We start from the raw sequence: 23109 nt of genomic DNA on the forward strand, positions 1-23109 counted from the left end.
CAGAGGAGAGGAAAACATGATCTACTGCAGGAGCAGCTGTGCACAGAAGAACAATCATTTATATTCAGTTTAACACAAATGCAAGTGAAATCAAATTTCCTTGAGCCAGTCAGAAATAGTTGTAAATTTTGGCTGTGACTGAGCAAACACTGCTCAGAGATCTGTGCTGGGAGACTTTGGCTCCTGAGGTTTAATGTTTGAAGAGTTGATTAACTCTTTATTAAGATTTCATCAGTGAGGGATTTAAACCTGCAACCTTCCAGCAGCACAGCTGTGAGCCATCTTCTGCAGGGACAGGTCAGCTGGGTTGGTCCACACACTCCAAATAAGAACAGGAGCCAATTACAGCCTGCTGTGACTATAAATAACCACCACAGCACTTTACTCCACATTTACATAAATAGCTATAATGGCTGTGTAATGGTTTAAATATTCATCATGCTTCCTTTGCATTCCACATACTGCTGAATTATAAAAGGAAAACTGTACTGAAGTGAAACCCAAAGATGTTCTGCAGAAAATCTACAGTATGGACAATAAAAACAAACAAACCTACATAAAGAAATTCTATTTGTGGTCTCCTCCAGTCAAGACCACACTTGATTCCGCCTGATGTGCCGCAGCACATTTTAGGAGTGCACGCAAGTAGCTCTCCTCTCTGCTTAATATAAAGCAGCAGTATTATTACTGCTATAGCTTCAGTTTTTATAGAAGGCACATGACACAGAACAGATGAGATCAACAGGAAGTCAGACACAGAAAATTCAAAATAAGAGACCCTGTGCAGACTAAATGAGGTGACACCAACTGAAGGCGAGAATAAAACATCAAAAACAAGTAGTAAATATTGCCACAATCATTGCATTGATAATGAGACAATTGGCAGTAAATGAAGACCAGCTGATCTTTGCTATAATCTCTGCATAATTCTGTCAGACTCATGTTTCACATCTCAGCACACTCAGTGTGAGTCTGAGCTTTGTTTGCTGTATACATCATTCATACTCATATTTAGTACAAAGTCCTGTGTTCCAACCTGTGCGACACATCTGTCTATCTGTCTGTTTCCTTTATTTAGTCAGAAATTAGCCTGAGGTAGGAGCCCTGCACACTGAGCAATTTTCCCTTTACACTAATGAAGACATCATATTCTTGTCTCTCTCTCTGTGTGTGTGTGTGTGTGTGTGTGTGTGTGTGTGTGTGTGTGTGTGTGTGTGTGTGTGTGTGTGTGTGTGTGTGTGTGTGTGTGTGTGTGTGTGTGTGTCTGCTCTTCAGTCACAGTATCGCTAAGCCTTGTGATTCCTTCAGTGCCTGCAGACATTAGAATCACAGTCACGTTCCAGCGGACACTTCGGACAAAATGGTCCTGAGGAGAGAGACTGTGTGTGTGTGTGTGTGTGTGTGTGTGTGTGTGTGTGTGTGTGTGTGTGTGTGTGTGTGTGTGTGTGTGTGTGTGTGTGTGTGTTACTCTAAAATCACAGAATACATTTTTGGAGTGACAAACATTACAGTATTACACTGCACAAGATTAAAGACACTTCAGAGTATCTTACTGACTGTATGACCACCCAGGCAGGCCTGCACTCTCTCTGCTGATAAATTATAAGATCATTCTGAAAAAGCCTCTAATTTATAATAATTCTTATGTAAAACAAAGTGCCAATACCATGAGATGCACCATGTCATAAAAATCACAGGTGGTAAACAACCTGCTGCTAATGAAGACTCGCTACAAGCAGTATTTGAGTGGTTGAATAATAATAATCCTACTACTACTAATAATAATAATAATGATAATAACAACAACAACAACAATAATAATAATAATAATAATAATAATAATAATAATAATAATAATAATAATAATAATAATAATAATAATAATAATTGGTAATTTACTAACCCTAAGTGGAATTCATTGCATCCCATTTGAGTAGGAATTTGGTGTATACAGGCAGACAGGCTTGCGTGCAGTCCTCTAAAAATAAACTTGTTGTGCATTCTGACTGCGGTTTTCTCTGAGGCAGGAAGAAAGCTACGTTTGGAAGCTTTCCATTAGCATCTGAAGATGCAGAGTCCCTGCAGCTCATTTATAGGTATTAAATTCTGATTTGGTGGCATCTTACTCAAGGCTTCATATAAAGGGGATCGTCTACAAAGCCTCAAAATCTTTGTTTGGTCCTCCTGGTATCTGAATGAAAACAGACATAAGTGAATAACCACCTTAGAAAAAGAAAAAAGTAACACATATTACAGTCAGCCCATAAAAAGTTGCCTCCTCATGCACCTCCAAACTTCAAATCTCTCCAATTTCATCTCGAGTTGCATCAAAGCCACGTCACAGGATCAATTTCATCTAAAAGAGTGAAGAGGAGTTCACCAAAGCTGCAGCACCTTATGGCAAATAAAGAAACACTAAACAAAGACATGTATTTGGTACCAAAGTGTTAATAAGTCATATTCAGACATGACTCCATTCAATTCAATTTTATTTATACAGCACCAAATCACAACAATAGTCACCTCAAGGTTTATATTGTAAGGTAGACCCTACAATAATACATACAGAGAAAAACCCAACAATCATATGACCTCCAATGAGCAAGCACTTTGGCGACAGTGGGAAGGAAAAACTCTCTTTTAACAGAAAAAAAACCTCTGGCGGAACCAGGCTTGGGGAGGGGCGGCCATCTGTCGCGGCTGGTTGGGGAGAGGAAAGTTAATCCTTTTAAACAGTGAAACGGATGCACTGTGAAGGCCCTTCGATCATGATAAGAACATAAAAATGAATCAGATTAAAACTTTGATCTCTTCTGCTCACGGATTTGTTTCATTGATTTGTGAAATCAGACAGTGTGAGCTTTTGCCTCCTCCCTCAGTTCAGCAGGAGCAGCTCGGTGTGTTTTAGTGAGGGCTCCTCTCCCTTCCCGTAACTCAGATCACAGACACGTGATTTATCACTTTTACAAATATTAAAGGTCTGCACGCTCAGTCTTTAGTAAGTTCGCTGATATTTCCTCAGGGGATCCACGTATGAGGGGCAGAAGCTCATACCCAGCTAGTGACACCTCCCCCAGCCAGTCATCGGCGTCCTTCAGCCCCGCGCAGCCCAATGGGGCACGCTGTGGGCGTGTCCGCGCGCGGTGAGGGGCTTTTTCGGAGTTTGGTAAATGACTGCAGCAAGAAAGCAGACCAGAGCGCACGAGGCTGTGTCCGCCTCCGTGTTTCACCTCCGTGCACGTGTGTGCGCGCTCTCTTCCGCCATGGAACGGGTCCACACGAGTCGGCGAGCACGTTAACGACACTCCGACGGGATTGCTTTTTGTTCTTTCTCTCGGTTTAGCGGAGCTGGTGTTCCGGTGCTGGTACTGGGGCGGGAGCGCAGCGGCGGCCGCCGGTGAGTCTCCAAGTTGAGCGGCAGCGGACAATGGGAGCAGCCGAGCCGGGCTGCTGCAGAGACCGCTACTACTACTGCTCACCCCGGGGAGCCGCCGCCGAGCAGCAGGAGGAGGAGGAGAGGGAGAAAAGGAGGCACACCTGCTCCACCTGCAGACCCTCCTCTCCGAGCAGCAGCCCCGTGCGGGTCCGGGACGTGTGTAGGATGTGGGTGAGGAAAGCTGCGGCTCTGTCCTCGCGCTGGATTTGGGGAATATAAAGCGCACGTGCACTCTTCTCGAGCCCTCCTGAGAGCGTGAGCCTCCCGCAGACCCACTGCTGAAGGAACCGGAGGGGATGTGTTTCGTTCCCGCTGTCGGCGCCGCGGACCGCACGCGCTGGACTTTAGAGTGATTGGATGTAACTGTGGCTCAGTTGACAGGATCCCGTGATCTCGTCTCGAGACCCCCACCCACCCCCTTCTCTCCCCCCTATTCTTCCCCCTTTTCCCTCCCCTCCCGAACCAGAACCCGGATGAGCTCCGTACCCACTGCCCGCCTCTGTCCGTGGTCCTGAACACAGTCTCCTGGCGGATTTAGTGGATTGTTCCCCCCAAAAAACCCTCCTGCGTGGAGGCGTGAGAACGGACATCAGCATGATTTCATGGAGACTGAGGTCATGAGCATCCCGCGGCTCGGCACCGGCGACTCCGGGATCTGAAACCCACACACACAGAGACACACACACACACACACACACACACAAAAGGTGGAACATTTTCGGTTCACCTTGGAGGTCATAAACCAGAACCGCGACCCCCCCTCCCCTCTCACCCTCATCTTCCTCCTTCTCTTCTTCCACTAAAGGCTTTTTTTGGTCTTTTTTTTTTTTTTTTGGAGGGGACTTCATCCTCTCCAGAGCGTGACCCCCCTCCTCCCCTTCCCACCACCTCCACACACTCCCCCTCCCCTCTAAACAAAATGAGACTGGCAAAAATGTGCCGACTAAACGTGCTGGGGATCTATTTGTGGCAAACGGTTGTGTTTTTCAGGTAAGCAGAAGCATGAAATGGACTTCATGAGTGCAAAATAACGACGTGTGTGTCATTGCTTTTCAGAAAATGGAAAATATGAATTTGCATTTTTATTGCTTTGCAGCCCTACTGTTGGGCGGGGGGAGGGGGGCGTTCATGTGCAAACTTATGAAAGTTGTGTTCGGGTTGCGTGTCTCATTGCTCTTGAGCATGTAAAGGAAGTTGAATTAAGTTGCAGTGAATCCAGACAGGACGGTAAAAGAGGAAACAGCGACCACTAGCGGGCGATGTGTGTTTATGGTGTCAGCGGTCATGTTTGGGGGAAAGGAGCCTGTCGGAGTCACGTGCTCTCTGACAGTCATGTTAAAGCAGGTGTTGCTCATAGCAGACAGTATGTGGAGGGGACATGGTGAGGTTTGTGAATACCTCAAACGGCTCGGAGCAGCCTTGTATCCTGGAAATCCACATTCCCATTTGTCTCACTGGTTCAATAAGACAATCGCTTATTGTGAGTTTTCTTCTTTCATTAACAGACATCCAGTAATCGAGCTCCTTGTACATAATACAGCCAAAGAGGAAAAATGTAAGGACACTGTTTCTGTTGATGGGATAAAACATATTCAGAGACAGTACTTTGTCAGCCATTCAATGCAAACATATTTTTCATGTAGATCTCCAGGTCATCTCCAGGCCGGCTCCCTGTTTGTCATTGTCCCCCTTTCACAAACCTGCTAAATGTACCTGACCAGAACAGGAAGTGGCAGCCATTGTTTTGGTGATGCAGATGATGAAACTCTGTCAGCTGATGACATGGAGGTGACGATGCTCAGATGGGTTTTTTTTTTAGATTGAACAGTTTTACTGGGGCTGAAAAACTTCAAATCAGTCTTCACCCTCCATTATATAATCATTATTATTTGAATTACTGCTTTGGAAGTATTCTTGACCAGATGACCAACACAGATTTTTTTTTAGGTTGCCAAGATGAGTCCAATTGTATAGAAGTCTATGAGAGTCTACTGCTCTGTGAGCTCAGTAAAAATGGTCTCAGCGGCTGGTTTCAAGTCTTATTCAATGCAACTACATATTCATTCTCCAAATCCCGTAGATGATACAGTAGTTTCTGCAGACAGTTGTGCAGAGCAGAAGTATGAAGCGCCTTAACTGGTGGAAAACACAAGAAGTGCTTCAAACTGCACTCTACTTTCCAATGTCACAGTTAAACGAGCCGGCTTTCTGATTCTGTGCAGCATGTTGGAAACTGAAAAGGAGCCTATTTATAGTTACCAGCTGTTTCTTCCAATTTACGCTGAATGCATATTATAATATTATCTCTCACTATTATTTGCTAACGTGTTTGGGTCCTGTGCGCGTTCCCAGCCCTGCAGGTTCCTGCACGTTTCGTTTTATTGCATCACACGTGGATCTCATTTCCCTGCACGTCGCCTGGATTTCATTATGTCGAGTATCACTAGTGTTTTTCTACCTGCTGCAGTGACTACTTTCCAGTGAATAAGGCGGCCATTTACCGTGAGGGACATGGTGCTTTTGTAGGAGGGGGCTGCAGGAGTTTTGCATTCAGTGCACACTGTTTAGTTAATGAAGCAGAGTTGGGATATTGCCGTCTCAGCTCCTCACGCCTGGACTCTGCAGTTCCCTGCTTAATTGATATCTCTTTCCTCCATCCTGACCCACACACCCCCCCACACCTCATTCCACATTCAGCCTCATTACTAAACATTGATTAGCCCGTCAATGGCTGGGGCCAGACCTGATGAATACACATTTAATGCCTGCACATATCTCGCTCACTCACTGGCTCTGTCCACACTCGTAGTATTCATCAAACAGGCAGCAGAGGAGAGCTAGGAATTTAGATTGGACCTGCAGGAAACATTCATCTAACGGCCTGTTTCATCTTGCATTAGGCTCAAATCCGAGATAATGTCCTTTTTCCCTGAAAAAGTCTCCTTTTTTAAATCTAATCAGTTGCCGTTTTTAAGAAAATTGGGACTAAAATGTTTTGGAAGAAACTATTTTACTTTATCAGTGGCAACAGCAGCTACAACTGTAAACCCGTGAAGGTTTGTCCAATCTAAGATTCAGTCATTCCTCATCTCATGAACAATTCGTTGTTTATATTAGGAAGGTTCTAGAAATGACAGTCAGTACCAACACAGCGTAGCTCGGATATTAATGTGGACAGTCGGCACAAAATCTATGATAGAAAAATTTTTTTTTTAAAAAGGATTAAAGACTCAATCAATAAACACATTTTAAATAAAAGTATAAACAGTCTGTTTAAAGCGCACAGGAACATTTGCTGTCCAAGTTTCCTACATAAAAAGCAAATTCATGCAACAAAAGATATATTTAAAATAATAAATGATACTATTAGTCTATACTTCATCCAGAGCAGCTTCAGATTATTCACATTAATTGAACTGCTACTGTGGATGAGAAAGTGCAGTGCTACATTATCAGCCAACGCTTGTTATCTCATTGCTTCAATAAACTGTGCAGGTGCAGCGCATGAACAAATACCTATTAATTAACATTATCATTAGTAATAAAGTCATGCTTCACTTATACTAGAGCAGAGTCAAAGAGCCTATTCATTGGCTACAGCTGTCAATCAAACCTTAAAAATAATGTAAACTAATAAGTTATTGTTTGTATATGTATGGTGTCTGCATAGTTGTTATGAAGGAATTAGAGATGTATGGAACTGAGTCACTGCTGGAGCCCCAGCTGGACATTTGAGAAACTGCAGTTTAAAGGTAGCAGTTTAAATAGCTCATGTAGTAAAAGTACAACATACTGTAAATGTCCACAGTAAGGCTAACATTTCAATCTGTTATTCTGTCTCTTGAGTTACAGGTTTATCAAAATCATTTAGGGTTCGTATTCTGTCATCACAGTAATCTCATAGAGATGCTGAGCTACTGCTGAAAGCTCATTCATAATTTCTTGCAGCACATTTTACGACAAACTGCATGAAGTGAGCTGTAAATTTTGGATTCAAGCAAAGAGATTTATGCCCGGGGTATGTTCTTAATATTAAATAGCAGAAAAGAAAATGCCAACAAACTGATAAACAATATTCTCACATATAACCCTCAAAAAATACTTGTATTTTTATTCTTCTATCAGCATCACTCCATCATTTAACCCCAATAACAAAAATATATTTCCCTTTAATTTCTTGATTTCTGTATGGAAAGGAGCTCAGAACCTCCAGCAATGTTGCTGTGCGTTACCCATGAACAATCACACCGTATCTGAGCCTGAATCGCTGGAACAGACTTAAAGTGCACGAGCTGAACATCACGTGCTCCTCAGTCCTGCGGCACATCGTCTGCTTCTATTGACCGCTCGAGCAGGAACGATTAATCAAACGGGTCAGTGCTGCATTTAGAGAATGCCAACGCACAAACCAGCAGGGAATGCCAATCAGTCACTCACAGTGATTGACAGGCATCGAAACAGCCGCCGACATGTCTGCCGTATTGGTTTTCTACCAGGTGGGAGGTCGTTGGAACAGCAGAATCTTATAGGAAGCTTTGGGGACGGCTGTCCTCTGTCCACACATATCGATGTGTTTATTTTTACAAAAGGAGAAGCTAATCATCCTAAAACTGGAACATGGAACAAACTGGAACAAACATACGTTTGTCATGAAGTCTTCTCGAGGGAAATTTATTTATATTTGGTTTCAGATGCAGTTATACAGTTATTTGTGATCTTAAAGGTGTGCTGGAGCAGGAAAAAGAGAATTAGATGCCTCTCTGTTGACAGTTTAGTTATTTAAAGCCAATCAAGCATCGGGGGTAATTTGCAGGAAGGGTCACTCAGTTTTTTTATGGCTTCATTTGCTGAATCGCTGCTGCAACAAATAAAGCACCTTCAGGTTTTCAGCTTCTTAGAGAAACAAACTGCATCCCTTTATTTTTTTGATCAGCTGCACATCTGCCTCCCTATGATAACACAGACTGATCACCTCCGTTGTTTGCGGGTGCTTGCACGTGTCGTTATTATGTACAAAAGCGCCAGCCTTCAGTCTCTATCCTGAATGAAATGTGCAGAGTGACCTTTTCCTCTGTACATTTCTATTTTCAATAAAAATCTTTTTTTAAATGGAAACATGAGTGGAAACAGTCACCTGCTGCTTGAAGGTAACCTTGAGCTGGCCTTGACGAGGCGGCTGTATGTCGGGATCTCTTCTCTTTGGGAGCGGGACGTACTCCGACCTGCTCACCTCCTTCATGTCTCAGAGTAAATTAAATCCGACTCTGTCAGTTCATGAAATAAATTGATGTTGAAATCTGGCAATTTAGAGAAGGTCATTCGATGGCTTTCTTAAGTGATTTCAGGCAGCGGATGTCAGACTGATATTAAATTGAAGTATTTTAAAGGGGTAGAGTGGAAACTAGGAGAGGAGGGACATTTTAAAGAGGACAAACTGACCTCGGTGGTTTGTTCATTAAATGAAAGGTCAGCTTTCACGTAGATGGCCAGAAAAACAAATCCGTGACAGAATGACTTGCACGAATGTCATGTTACCTGGAGTGATATTTCACTTCAGTCTAGTTCTGGCTTTCATTAGCTGTGTAAGTGTTGTGACTCAGTGCCGGCTGTCATCTGTATTTACAGTCACATTACAGACCTCCCTGCGAGTTCCTATAACAAATTCTGATTCTGTCTAAGAACTTAAAGCATGAAGAGAAAATGAACGTCTGCCTGGGTTCAAGTTCAAGGTCGAACTTGAAGTGAAAAAGACGAGATGCACCGTTCATGAATATAATGTACATTTAAGTGGATACTTAACCTGATAAATGTGAATTAGATGCAGTTTTGACTCTCACTAAAATTCTGATGCAAATACATTTAGACCATTGGGACCTATTTTATTTTCTAATATTCCAGCAAAAGTACGTCTTTGTGCTGATGATACTGTCATATAAACACATGCTCCCTCCAAGTTCTTGTGCAGACAGCACAAGAACTTCAGACTGCATTTCACTCATTTCAAACTGCTTTGCTGCAGTTAATTAATTATTTAAAATTCATGATCTTCATGTATCCATGCCCACCACTGATGCTATTATGTTAAACACTTGTGTTTAACAAAAGAAGGAGAAACATTACATATAGGCTGTTCTGCTGCAGAAAAAAAGTGCAAAGCAAAAATCCAACCCTACCATGTCATGTTGATCAATATTATTCCAAAGAACACAACATTGACTGGTTAAGAAGACTTAATTTTTTTTTCTTGCTTATTCCTAAGGATTACAGATTTGGTTTAAATAAATCAGTGAACGGTGTTGGAACACTCTGAAAAATTAAAAGGATTAAAGAGGCAATCAATAAAAACATTTTAAATAAAATTACAGAAACTATTTACCAGTAAGTGAAATATATTAATTGGAGGTCCTAACAGTCTGTTTAAATGAACATTTAATGTCTAACTCCAATTTTCCTACATGCAGAGCAAATTCATGCAACTTTAGACCGTTGGTCGTTAAGTAAAACCAAAAATGCAAAAGATATATTTAAAATAGTAAATAATACCTTTAGTCTATACTTCATCCAGAGCAGCTTCGGATTAGCATTAGGATTCAACTATATTGTCATTACACATGTATAAATACAGGGTAATGAAATACAGTGATTATTCACATTAATTGAACTACTAACATGGATGAGATGGTGCAGTGCAACGTTATCAGCCAAAGAGTATGCAAAACAAAAATCCAACCTTACCATGTCATTTTGATTTATATTATTTAAAGAAATACGTCATTGACTGGTTAAGAAGACTTGATTTTTTAAAGCTTATTCCTAATTCTTTCCTAATTCCTAATTTTTTGGTTTAAAGAAGTCATTGAATGGTGTTGGAGCACTCTGAAGTAAAGACAAAGCTTCATATTTATCAAACAGATTTTTTGTATCATTACAGGATTTTATCAAAATATTGTAGACTGCACTGCAACCCAGAATGTCCCCCTCATGTTTCCTTTTGTACTTAAGAGAGAATTCTGTGAAAGATAAATAATAAACTACCAGAGAAAGCAGATGTGTGACACTTGGGGTCATTTCGAGCATAAAATAAAGCGTGTTTCCACTTTTTACCCAGAATTGTTGTCCAGGATCTCCCAGGGGTTCGTTCTGATTTGACTTCCACAGCAGATCCAAAGATGAAGCAAATTAGTCTGCTGACATATCAAAAGCCCAAAAGCCTCAAATTGCCTCTGAATGTTGCAAACTGCAAAATTGGACATCAAAAACTGAACCTTGCTGTCACTCACACAATAAAATCTCCTCCATCCTGATTATTTTCACCTTTGTTCTACAAGCTAACAGTAACACAAAATGAAGGGATCAAACTATTTGATGGCACACCGTTGGGCTTTCTTTTCCGAGTTGGGAATGCTCCCATAAAATCTATTGGGTGTATTAAACATCAGCAATTGATAGTGAAGGATGGGAGTGAACAAAGGAGATTATCAGCTTTAGCTGCTGCAAACTGCTGCACATAATTCAGGATTCAATAATCCTCTTTTGATCCCCAGAGGGACAAAGATGTCTTTTATGCCTTCCTGCTGTGAACTTGGTTATTAGGGTTCACAATTCAGGGATGGGGTCAGACCTGGAGCAGAGCAGGCGGGGTGAGATTTGCACTAGAGCACTGCCAAAAGCAGTCCTAGAAATCATCCCTTGTCAGTTAGCATACTCACTGCTCAGCCGAATTAAAGCAACTGTTTCATTTATGCGTCTGCCCTCAGGGTGTTTCTTTGTTCGTAGCCGATATTTATTACTTGCATCTCCTTTCATAACAAATCATAACATATATATTTTTCTCCTGTGATCAATTTCCCTGAGTCGTCTAACAAAAAACAATCGACTTCTCTGGTGGAGTTCACCTTCATCTGCAATAATGAACTTCTGGGCAGGTTCATTTCCAAAACTTGATATATGATAATACATTATTGATCAGCAGACAGTGACAGATTTTCACCATAACTAACAGAGTACATTATCAATGGCCTCTCAGAGCTGTAACTGAGTTAAAGCAAAGGTGAATTCCTGGAAATGTCGGGAGCTGCTGTGCACTTCTGAAATTAAAGTGCTGCTGGACGATGGCAGAAGCTGTTGATGAGAGAGGAGCGTTTCTGAAGAGTTTTTTCTGACTTAGAACTCGGTTTAACGACCACTTTGGCAAACGCTGCTCGTTCCTTTTGCGATGGGTTTAGTAGACGGAGAATATATGACAACCAGGATGTGTTTTCACAACCTTCAGATCTGAAAATGAAATCCTATATTTATTTTAAATTTTAAATAAAAAAGGGAAGATGAGCATTTTACAGTCCTGCTGAATGGAGCATTAAAGTTCTACATCATGTTTAAAACATAAAAATGACTTGAATGTGATAGTAAGATAGTAAGAGATAATGTAAAGAAAAAAAAACAAAATATTAGAAAAAGCACTGATAAGGCTTCCTTCTGTGGTAGTTATGTGCAAGTTATGTCCAAAGTATCATGACTACGTGCATTTTAAACACAGCAGCTCCTGATGGGAATCAAACGCACAACCTTGTTTTGCCTTTGCTGAACTTTAACACATTCTCGTACATTTGTGAATATCAAACACAGACTGCTGCATGCAGCCACAGCATCCTCAAACCTGACTGTTCACAAGCACATGGCCTGAAACCAGAACACGTCAGTACCAACAGCCTCGTGCTGTCTTCACATCCTTCATCCTAGACCAAGGGTGTCCAACTCCAGGCCTCGAGGGCCCGTGTCCTGCAGGTTTTAGACGTGTGAGCTGATTTAAATGGCTAAATGACCTCCTCAACATGTCTCGTAGATCTCCAGAGGCCTGGTAATGAACTAATCGTTTGATTCAGGTGTACTGACCCAGGGTGAGATCTAAAACCTGCAGGACACTGGCCCCTGAGGCCTGGAGTTCCCCACCCCTGTCCTAGACTAAAAAATGAACTCCATGCAAGTGTGAAAACCACACGTCAGTCTGATGTTGTTTGATATGAACATTAAAATGCTGAATGCTTAAACATCTAGGGTACGACGTGTTTGCTGGGCGAGGCAGCCTATCTGTTAGTGCCAGGGAAGCGAGCAGCCCTTTGCTTTCCCGAGTGTTACTAAACGCCAGGATGAGATCAATTAGGGATTCGGGTCTTCAGAGGCTTTAAGAACATAATGAGGAACACTTAGGGCTAATGATTGGAGTCTTGCATTAGCCCACACCTCTCCTTTGCTCTGGCGTTTCTCTCTGCTCGCTGTGTGCATATGAGACACCGACGCTGGGCAACTCAGCTGTTTTTCCTTCTCCTCTGCTGCCTCAGCATTGGCCGCAGCTCTCCACAGCAGCACGGGCCAGCGCTGATCTGAAATAATTAAAGCAAATCCCGACTTTGATCACGGAGAGCCGGAGAAGATTAGGCGCGGGTTGTGTGCCACTTATATCAGCTGACTGTGAGCCTCTTCGGTCCTCGTGGCCCTGTTCCAACTATAGACGGGTATGTGTTTACATATCAAACAGCCGTGACAGAAAGAACCTCTGAGGCTGAAATAATAATACTTACAGTAAAGATACAGTCTGCAGTATTAGACCATTGTTTACTGTGGTACTGTTAATATCAGAGTAAATGCCTTGGACATGATTTTTTGTTTCCTTTAGAACTTTGTAGAGGACACTTTCTGGTGATGCTTACGTTATGGGAAATGCAGGATGCATGTTGTTCATCTGTTACTGCAAGTTTCAAATGCTTGTGATAACTGTGCTGAATATCATTTATTGTAATTTCTGGTGTCTTTGCCAGGACTCTCTTGAAAGGTGAGCCTTTTACCTGGATAAAAAAGTGATATATATATATATATATACACACACATATACATATATATATATATATATATATATATATATATATATATATATATATATATATATATATATATATATATATATATATATATATATATATATATATATATATATTAGTCTGAGGGGTGAAATGATCATTTTGAGTTAAATGCAGCTGAAATATATCAAATCAAATGTTATATATAAAATAACACTTTTATTGCTGTTGACAAAATAGCTTTTATTTTGGAAAGAGCCATTTCTCTGTAATAAACTCTCTTTTCCACAGATAAGTGATTTCTCCATCGGATACATTTATTTTTTTTATTATTTTGATGTTTCAGCAACATTTAATTTAAAAACTGTACTTTCGAGTTAAAAGAAATATTTATAATTTTAATAACTTAAAATAGGCATGAACATTTTTTTGTATCAAAAAAATATCGAACCGTGACACCAAAGTATTGAAAACGAACCGAACTGTGAATTATATATATATATATGTATATATATATATATATATATATATATATATATATATCTTTTATACTTTTATAACAAAATTACATAGAAAATATACATGTAAACATGTAAATACTGAATACTCAAATAAATGATAAATAAATACTGTAAAATACTCAAAGCCATTATTTATTTGAGTAGAGCTCTCAGTTTATACAACAAATACCTAAAACTATTAAAACAAACGTATGAATGTATCTAGAGTGTCACCCTGTTGCTGTGCACGTTGTCTCAGTGCAGGGCTGTCAGTGTTGTGGAGCTATAAAAAACACGAGCAGCACCTGTGCATGTCTTCCTTCTTCTGTGGTGCTGAAGCTGTCACGCAGTCCAGCAGAAGGACTTTTACAAGCCAGGCAGACAGCATTATGTAGATATTATTAGAAAAGGCGCTCCGTGGTAGCTCACAGCTGGAGTCTCTGTCTCCAACATGAGAAATTAAGGCCAAAATAGTCAAGCGTCCACAGCAGAGCTTGCTTCTAATTGTGTGTGTGCTGTATTATCCTCGTGCCAGGCTGTAGTGGCTGTGCCTGGTGAGATGTCAAGTGTCCACAGACATCGACGCCGGCTCCTCGAGCCTTAATGCATTTTTCCTGATTCTGCCTGCAGTTCAGTCAGTTAGACAGGTAGGTGGAACATTACGTTTGCTGGGTTATTCATAGAAACAGAATATCTACACATTCAGTGTGGAGAGCCTGTAATGACATTAAAGCAGGTGGGTTTTTAAAAGGACTCATCTGATCTGTTCGCCCAAGCGTTTATGCAAATGGGGCAGACACCTGGCAGATGTTTGGACTCGATGAATATGTATTTTGTGGAGCAACAGAAAAAGACATATTCAAAACGCACCTTTTCTCTCAGTGTGTTTGGGAAACGGGTCAGTTTGACTCTGTTTTTCAGTGACACACGTAACTTGCGTAACTTTTAATATTAAAATTTTGGGGTTTGAGCTGAATAATAATTATAAGATGAGCAGACTCAAACAAATGGTGAGCATAGTGTCTGCTGAGAACACAAGAATACTGAGATGAAGGGTCCAGTTGTTGATCTCAGGCGTTTTACTCCCATCATCAGGTTTTAATTTCAGTTTTGCAATAAAAATGGCATGCATGGGAGAAGTGCTAATTGTCTTACACAGAGTGCACCACAGAGAGGTATATTGCACAGCTGCACTGGGATCAGACAGGGGTAAGGGGAAAATGGGGACAAAGAGGACAGGTTTACATAAAGGGGGACAACTCTGTGAGGCTCAAATCAGGGAGCAAGTGTCCCGCTGAGCTTGGATTACAACCATAGCTGCTATGAGTCTGGACCTTTAAACATCAGGTTCCAGCTGTGTGATAACTGCTGATTATTCTTTTCTCGCCTGCGGATCGTCCAGGGATTTAATGAAACCTTTGTTTATTCACATATTTCAAAAGCTGAGGGCTCAGCAGTCTCAGAAAACCGAGCTTAGTCGGCCATTTAAGGAGGCAGCTAGTGTCTTTATCTATGGGGCGGGCTGGTTTGATCCCTGGCTCCTCCAGTCTGCATGTCAGAGTGTCCTCAGGCAAGATACTGAGCCTCGAGTTGCCCCCGATGCATCCATCACAGTGTGTGTGAATGTTCGGGAAGGCACTTAGGCATAGATATGGGTTTGTGTGTGTGTGTGTGACTGAGTGAATGAGGCTGGTACTAAAAGCACTTTTAGGGCTCAATTAGAAAAGTGCTGTATGCGTAAGAGTCCATCTCTTTAAGTAAGGAGAAGCAAACAAAGATGAATCAAAAGGGGACGGTCCACAGACTTCCAAAATTGTTCCACAAAACCAAAAGTTCATTAGTTAGAAACTTTATTGTTGACCTGCTTTTCCCATTTAATTTCATGTCATGCAGGAAACACTAATCCTGCCTGTAAAATGAGCATAAAATGTGTAGACGAGATAATGTAAATCAATCAAACTCTTTATCCCTCAGGGGGAAATTCAGAGCACAGCATCAGCACATTAACCGTCACAGCACTGAGCTGACATCCCACTAAAATCACAGACTCTGTCATTTCAGCTCCTCAAGTTTTCTACAGGGATCATGTTTTGAGTGTCTCATATGTGTGTTTCCTTTATCTATAACAAATATTTCTAATTTTCTAAAATGTTATATTGTCAGTGGTATTGGTTTTCAAATATTTGTATGCAAAAATGACTTTAAAAACACAAACTGTACAAACCAAGTTACATTTATCACTTTTTCTATGATTTAAAAACTAAAAAATGTAAAAGTTCACATATATACAGCACATAATGTGAATTTTAACTGCTCTGTGATCACCAACAAAATCATTGTGTTTTTTTCATACTTTGTTACAATTTAACAAACATTTGAAAATATGCTATATTTGTGCAGAAATGCTTGAAATATTACTGAAAAATCTGAAAACAAGAGTCTGATTATGGAATAATTAACAGCAGAATGATCATTGAAATCAAAGTCTATAATTTAATACACATACATATGTCTTCAGGGTCAGAAATGACACTTATGTTAAAGCATTGAACAGTTATAGGAGACGTAGATTCAACTGCAAGTAAACAACAAGAAATGAAAAATCACATAGAAATATCACATTCACTCTCTGTATACAGCAAACCAGTCAGTCGATCAGTTTTTAAATGTTTATACAGAATCTGTTGATATTATTTTTACTCTGTCAGAAATCCCCCACAGCCCACACTTTGTGCCGTAACAATTACACAATCTGGAACTTGATTATTCTCTAGTTTAAGGTCAACAAAACCAGACTCCCCCTCGAAGAGTTCACAGTTTCAGTGTAATTCAGTGTCACCTCACGCTACACGTCCGGGAAAAATGATCTTTGTGTCAATGGCACGCTGGTGTAATCTGTGACTAATCTGGTTGTCATCAGCCGAGCTCTGTGCGCGTTCACCGCTAATTTGGAAGCATTTCACACGGGTCTTATGCTTTTATTGTATCATCTGTGCGACGAGGGCCATGCCCAACAACAGAAATTTGTTTTTCTCTAAGAGCTTGATCCGATCTCACTCCCACCGGCCGTTGTTGTAAAGAGGATTAAGCGCCGATTCGTCACATTGCTGCAGGAATTATCGGCACAGAGATAATCTTTGATCCACCTAATTTGTTGTCACTGAGAACAGAACTGGATGTGTGACGGGTCTCAGAGTCCTGATGTCTTAATAATAGTAATGGATTGGATTTATATAGTGCTTTTCAAGGCACTTTACAGAACTGTTCATTCACTCTCACATTCACACACTGGTGGAGGCAGCTACAGTTGTAGCCACAGCTGCCCTGGGGCAGACTGACAGAAGCGAGGCTGCCATATCGCGCCTTGATATGGCAGCCTCGCTTCATCCTACTGGCCAACACCAGTAGGGTGAAGTGTCTTGCCCAAGGACACAACGACCAGGACAGAGAGCCCAGGAATCGAACCGGCGACCTTCCGGTTACAGATGTGCTTCCCAAGCCCCTTAACTACGGTCGTCTTCTCATTGATTGGCACTGCTTCATTACAGTTTTTGGGAGATGCCATTATCGTCGTTGTCCACAGGCGTTCTGACGAGTTCTCTGAACTGTCGACACTTACAGACGATCATCAGCTGACCGCACATGCTTTGTCATTCAGTCATGTGACTATTTCAACAGGAAAGCAACTTTTAAAAAAGACAATAAGTACAACAGGGTGGAGAATTAGTGTGATTTGAGCTCAGCAGTCACAGTAATCTCAGATCATGATATCAGTTATCATAATCATACAATCATACGTATTCATTTTAACAAGAGGTATTTAATTAAAGGGGGATTTCACAGAGTTTCACCAGCGAGTGTGAGATCACATTCTTGTACCAAGTGCTAAGTTCAGGGACCATTATATTTATACAGCACCAAATCACAAGTCACTTTATACTGTAAGGTAAAGACCCTACAATGTTCATGAGCTTAAAAATGTCATCACTTTAAAATGTGATCAATGTGTAAACAAAAAGGAAATATACTGTGGCACTGCCTAAATAAGCTAAATCGCACCAACTTGTGGGGTCGGTTATGTTGACTTGTTTAAGAGTACGTGAGGAGGATGAGTCATATTAAATGTACTTTATATAGATTCTGTCATGGCCGGCGGGAGCTGACTGTGTGTTGCCTGAATAATGGATGTGGAGCATAACTTGGAAAAAATTAGTCATAAATAGTCAACAGGGACAAGAAACATGAACATAACCTGAGCAGAATCGTGAAAGGTTTAATCATGATGTGACGTGGTGGGTAAATACACAGACTATCCAACAAGGACAGAATGAAAACACACAGACTAAATACACACAGGAGGTGATCAGGGGAAGTAGAAACACATGGGGAAAGAGCTGACACAAATTAATATCATGACGATGATGAAAAGTAACACTAAGCACAATGAACATAGAAACAAGACTTCCTACCGGGACATAACGGAACGTCGACATGACATGAGCTTGACAACATGAAACATGGTTTAGAAGCACGAACCAACAAGAGAGACCTAAACACAGGGGTACTGAAAGTAAAACACTGAGGACAAGATAGACCCTATAATACAGAGAACAGGAGCACACTCATAACTAAGAATACACAGAAAAACCTAAACTAGAATTAAAACTTAAGGCGACCTGATAATAGTGCTAGAACTTAACATCCTTTCAATATGCCTAAGAAATCACAAATACAACAACAAAGTCAAAGTGCTGGGTCACAAACCCAGCCCCTGACAGATTCAGATTTACTGACCAAGTGTGTGTACACATACAATGAACTGAGCTCCCACTAGTTCTTTGCTCTCGGTGTAAATAACAACATGTACAGCTTATTTATGGTTCAGAGTGCAAAGATGTTGGAATATATGGATAATTAGTTACTATATGTCTACTATATGTAACCTGTAGTTTGGCACATTTTACCATAAAAAAGGTTCTAAACCTTAACCTAAACCTAAAAGTTTACTTTGCGTACTCTTATGTGTCGAGAGCCGTCTCAGGTTTTGTGCTACATACACCACAGTTTACAGCAACGCTGTTTTCTGGCATCAGATCCACAAACCTGAACGTCAACACTGACCCGAGCCATTAATGATGACAAGACACTCAGCCGTGCTGTCTCTTTACTGGCCAAGCTTTTGCATTAACGATCCTGTGAGTCTCTGAATAAAATCTGTTAAATAACACAAGCATGCACAGAGTTACTCAGCAGTAGCCAAAAATACAGATGGATTGGTAGAAGTAAGAAAACTTAAAATGGTATCGATTAAGATAAAGCACTAATTTAAATTAGTCCACTGAGGTGGTGCGCAGCATCAAATGTCAGTATGGAAATTAGATTCCACATCATCACTTTGAGCGCAGTGGCATCTTATCGTTGATGAAGTGAAAGGTGACAAAAATGCGTCGGATAAGAGTTTGACTGAGGACAGTGTTGTTCCCATGGAGTTTTCTTCTACTGTCATACAATTCCACAGAGACGATCACATTTACACAAGTGTAAGAATCACAGCCTTAAATCTCAGTTTTGCCTACACTGTGTGCTCAGCCACAATTAGACACAAATATCACTGACAGATCATTAAAGTCAGCTAGGAGATATATTTGTAGATTAAAAGTTTGTACACTGGATTTAAAATAACCTTCATTAAAAAATATATATAATCAGCGTATTTGCCATTCAGTGCAAAAAACTGCTGCTGTATGATTTTTCATATTACTGAGGTTTGCCAAAAAATTGTACTTGTTGCCCCTGAAAATCTTTAATTTGGCTGAAACAAAAGCAATAAAACTTTAAACTGTTATTTATTGGAAACGTTTACTATGCAGGCAATGAATAACCAATAAATGTTAGAGAAGAGGCTGTTGAACCATGAACCATACTTTTATTTTCTATATCGGTTTTGATTACACTTATTTCACATGGTTTAAATGTGCTCTATTGCATATAAAATATTATAAATATTATCATATTTAATTGGAATACTCTGTAGAGAAAGCACAGACCACTTCACCTTTTAAGAACTTTTTCAGATTCTCTGCAGATTTGTACTTTTCTTTGCTTTCCATGTCTCAAACATCAGATTCTGTCATGCGGCATGTTTGGACAAATATTTATTTTATAAGCTTGGTGTCTGTGTGAAGTTCTTCAACATGCGTGTCCGAGTGTTTCAGATGTGTCATTTCTGCTGTATGAGGCATAACCTTTAAAACTGACTTTTAAATGAGTGAAAATGTCTTCGTGTTATTGGTTATTGATGACTAACAGGCCTGCAGCACTTTTCCAAAGTCCGACGTATGCTGCAGGTGGCTCGTGAATCATGTGCCAATTCAGAAAGACAGCCATCCCTCTGCTCGCTATAATTGCCCTTAAAAAATGATCATTATTGTCTCTTTGATCTGATCTGATGTGTTTCTCATATATTTCTGTGCATCACATCCTTTCTCTTTTGAATTTCTTTATAAACCGGAGCTTCTGTCGGCATTTTTTCTCAAACGTGACATTTCGGCCATCTGAGACTTTCTTCTGATCAGACTGTAAGGTGTGACACATGTCGACTCTGTGCACTGGCATTTAAAAATTGCAGGCTGGCCAAATTCCAGGGTGTTCAACTAAAGGTCAAAATTCCAGACTTTGAAAGGCCACAGATGGCACAAAATCTTCATGTATCCTGTTCCTAACTGGCCCAAAGTAAGCCTCCATCAAGGTTTGCTCCCAGTGTAAAACTGTGCAGTCTGAATCACGAGGCAGCAGACCGAGTCAAAATCCCCCCACTCAGCCTGCAGGAGATGTCATTCAGTCCCTCCAACTGTAACCGCTGCCTCTGTGTGACTGACGTGTGTCCAGCTAAACCAGGGTGGACACACAGCTTACATAAACTGATGCAGGTTATGTGAGGAAAGGCCAAAAATAAGTTATTTTGTATGTCACGGTGATATTTCCCTTCCCCAGATCATCCTTTTTAATATTTAAATAAACATTCAACATCTTACAGGGAGAGATTTCACACCTTACAAGTCAACAAAATACCAAGAAAGACAGATAAACCTAAAGCTAACAGGCTAGCAGGCTAACACAGCAACATGTCAGGTTAATCAGAAGCCTGGACAAGACTCATAATGTGACGCTTACTTAAACCTTTCACTCTGATCATCATCAGTCATGATTCTTCTAATATAATTATCTGTGTTGTGATTTACGATCATTATAATGTCGTCAGCCTCGCCGTCATTTAACAGCAAAGCCCGTCAGAAAAGAAACACGGCCTCATCCTTCATGTATGGCAGTGTGGAAAATCATTAGGGCAAAGAAAACATCAGTGAGGGGACTTTCATACAGTGCCAACGTTTCACATCGCAATTTTTATTTTTTACAATTGTGTTTGATTCATAAACACTCAATTAATACATTTTTATATTCACGTTCCTATAATATTTCTTTTCATTCATTAATTTATTTGTTAACTTCCTGTTTGCATAAAATCACCTGATCACAGTCATGTGACCACTGTGATTCTCTTTAGCTCAGTCACTCTGCAGGTGCTAGCTCTTCAGTCTTTGTAAGTACACCTGTTCCGCCCTGCTTACAGCTCCCAGTCACCTGACACACAGAGGGTAGGAGCTTCTAACAGATAGTAGCAGAAAACTCTGCCTCCCCCTGATCTTCCTTTTAGCCATTCGATTAGCAATCAGCTCTTGAGTTTCACATCAGCAGAAAGAGAGATGGTCTCTTTTGATCCTTCGTTGTAGGTGTTTAACTTTTTCCTCGGCTAACTCTGTGTGCAGTTTGGTTGTGGACATTAGTGTCCAGTGCTCAGGTCCACCTGCTGGGATGTGGTGGTCTGGCAGTTGAACGTGTGCAAAAACATGTTTGTGCAGTAAACCTGATCCAGAGAAAGAACAGTGACAGTGCTAAATCTGTAATCACGTCGGCTCAGCTGACCGCGTGGACACGCTGAATAACTGTTAGCAAAGGCATCATTAGTCTTCGGTTGGGGGGTTTACCGTGTTTATGTGGTTAGGTTTCTTCATCACGGTGATTATCATTCATCAGGCCAACTTATTTCCATCACTGTCATTAATACTCAGTTATGATCATTATAATGTCATTATCACTGTGAAGATTTATGATTATCAACAACACCGTGAACTACTGTCAGCAATTAACACCACAGACTGATGGAGACTGTGTGTGTGTGTGTGTCATGTGACTCTGCGAGCAGCTTGGCCGGTTACCCAACAGGACGGGATGACCTTAGTGGCTGGTAGCAGTGTAGATGGAGACAGTGTCCAAACTTTCCTTACTGGTCCTTGTCCTAAACACACAAACATTTACAACACAACCACACACTCACACACACTGCTCTCCTAACCCTACCCCCCCCCCCCCGCCCGCATGATTTGTTTTCCAGTGTTTTCACTGAAGAGGGCATGCTGGTTTGTGTGTGTGTGTGTGTATATTTACTTCATCATCATGCTTGTGTACACATGAGACAAGAACTAGTGAGAGATTTGTCCCTTTCTGTTTTGTTTTCCAATCACGGCTCCATCATAATTCCCGTCTTCTCCAGGCGGACTGCGATTCTGATCAGCAGTTTCCTGATAAAGCGACAGCGCCAGCCGCATTACGTGTTTATGAATTGCTAATGCCACTATTTATCAAGCTGCGCGGCACAATTTACCATATTGGAAGTCATGGTTTGCAGTTTTACATTTAGAAGGTGAGCGTGATCGACTGTATCATCTGTCATTTTAATTTATGAGAGATTAATGCAGTGGCAGCGCACTCCTCCCACACACTCATCAGGAGGTTAAATAATCATCATTCTCACATTTACTGTTCAAACTGTAAGTTTGAAAACAGGAAAGTCACAACAGACCAGCTAATTTAATGACCCTTTGAACTCAGCTAACTCTGAAATGATAAGAAAACAGCCCAAAAAGTCCTGTTGCTGCTGCCCCACTTTGTCGTCTGGACTCGAGTATCTTAGGAAATAATTTTGTCTATATTCAATCATTGATATCCTGAGCTGGGATAAAGTCATGGTGGCTGAAAACGACCGCTGAATGTTTGAGTGCTGTAAAGTGGGAATGTTCCAGCACCAAAATGAATTATTCCTCAGAAGCAAAATCCATAACATCTACTCACTCTGAGAAGGTTTGGTCCGAGTCGATCCGTCATAAAACATGCATGTCATTAAAATTCCCATTAGGCCCTGATTTTATTTATGACCTGTGTTTAGGTTCAGACGTTCAAAGAGGAGTTCGGTCAGCTTGAT

The 23109-nt window shown here is 40.8% G+C and overlaps 1 protein-coding gene across 2 annotated transcripts in view; it reads left to right on the forward strand.

Annotated features, from left to right (window-relative positions):
* Window positions 1–2514: 2514 nt before the first annotated feature.
* glra1 (glycine receptor, alpha 1) overlaps window positions 2515–23109 on the forward strand; it is a 128090-nt gene continuing 107495 nt past the window's right edge. For both annotated transcript variants that reach the window (XM_085418118.1, XM_085418107.1), the window contains exon 1: window positions 2515–4426. In XM_085418118.1, coding sequence (XP_085274244.1) covers window positions 4356–4426 — 71 coding nt within the window. In that variant the 5' untranslated portion in view covers window positions 2515–4355. The remainder of the gene's footprint in view (window positions 4427–23109) is intronic.

Source organism: Rhamphochromis longiceps, linkage group LG2 (assembly GCF_057381845.1).
Source record: "Rhamphochromis longiceps isolate RC_006_pf linkage group LG2, R_longiceps_female_GT1.1, whole genome shotgun sequence".
Taxonomy (NCBI): domain Eukaryota; kingdom Metazoa; phylum Chordata; class Actinopteri; order Cichliformes; family Cichlidae; genus Rhamphochromis; species Rhamphochromis longiceps.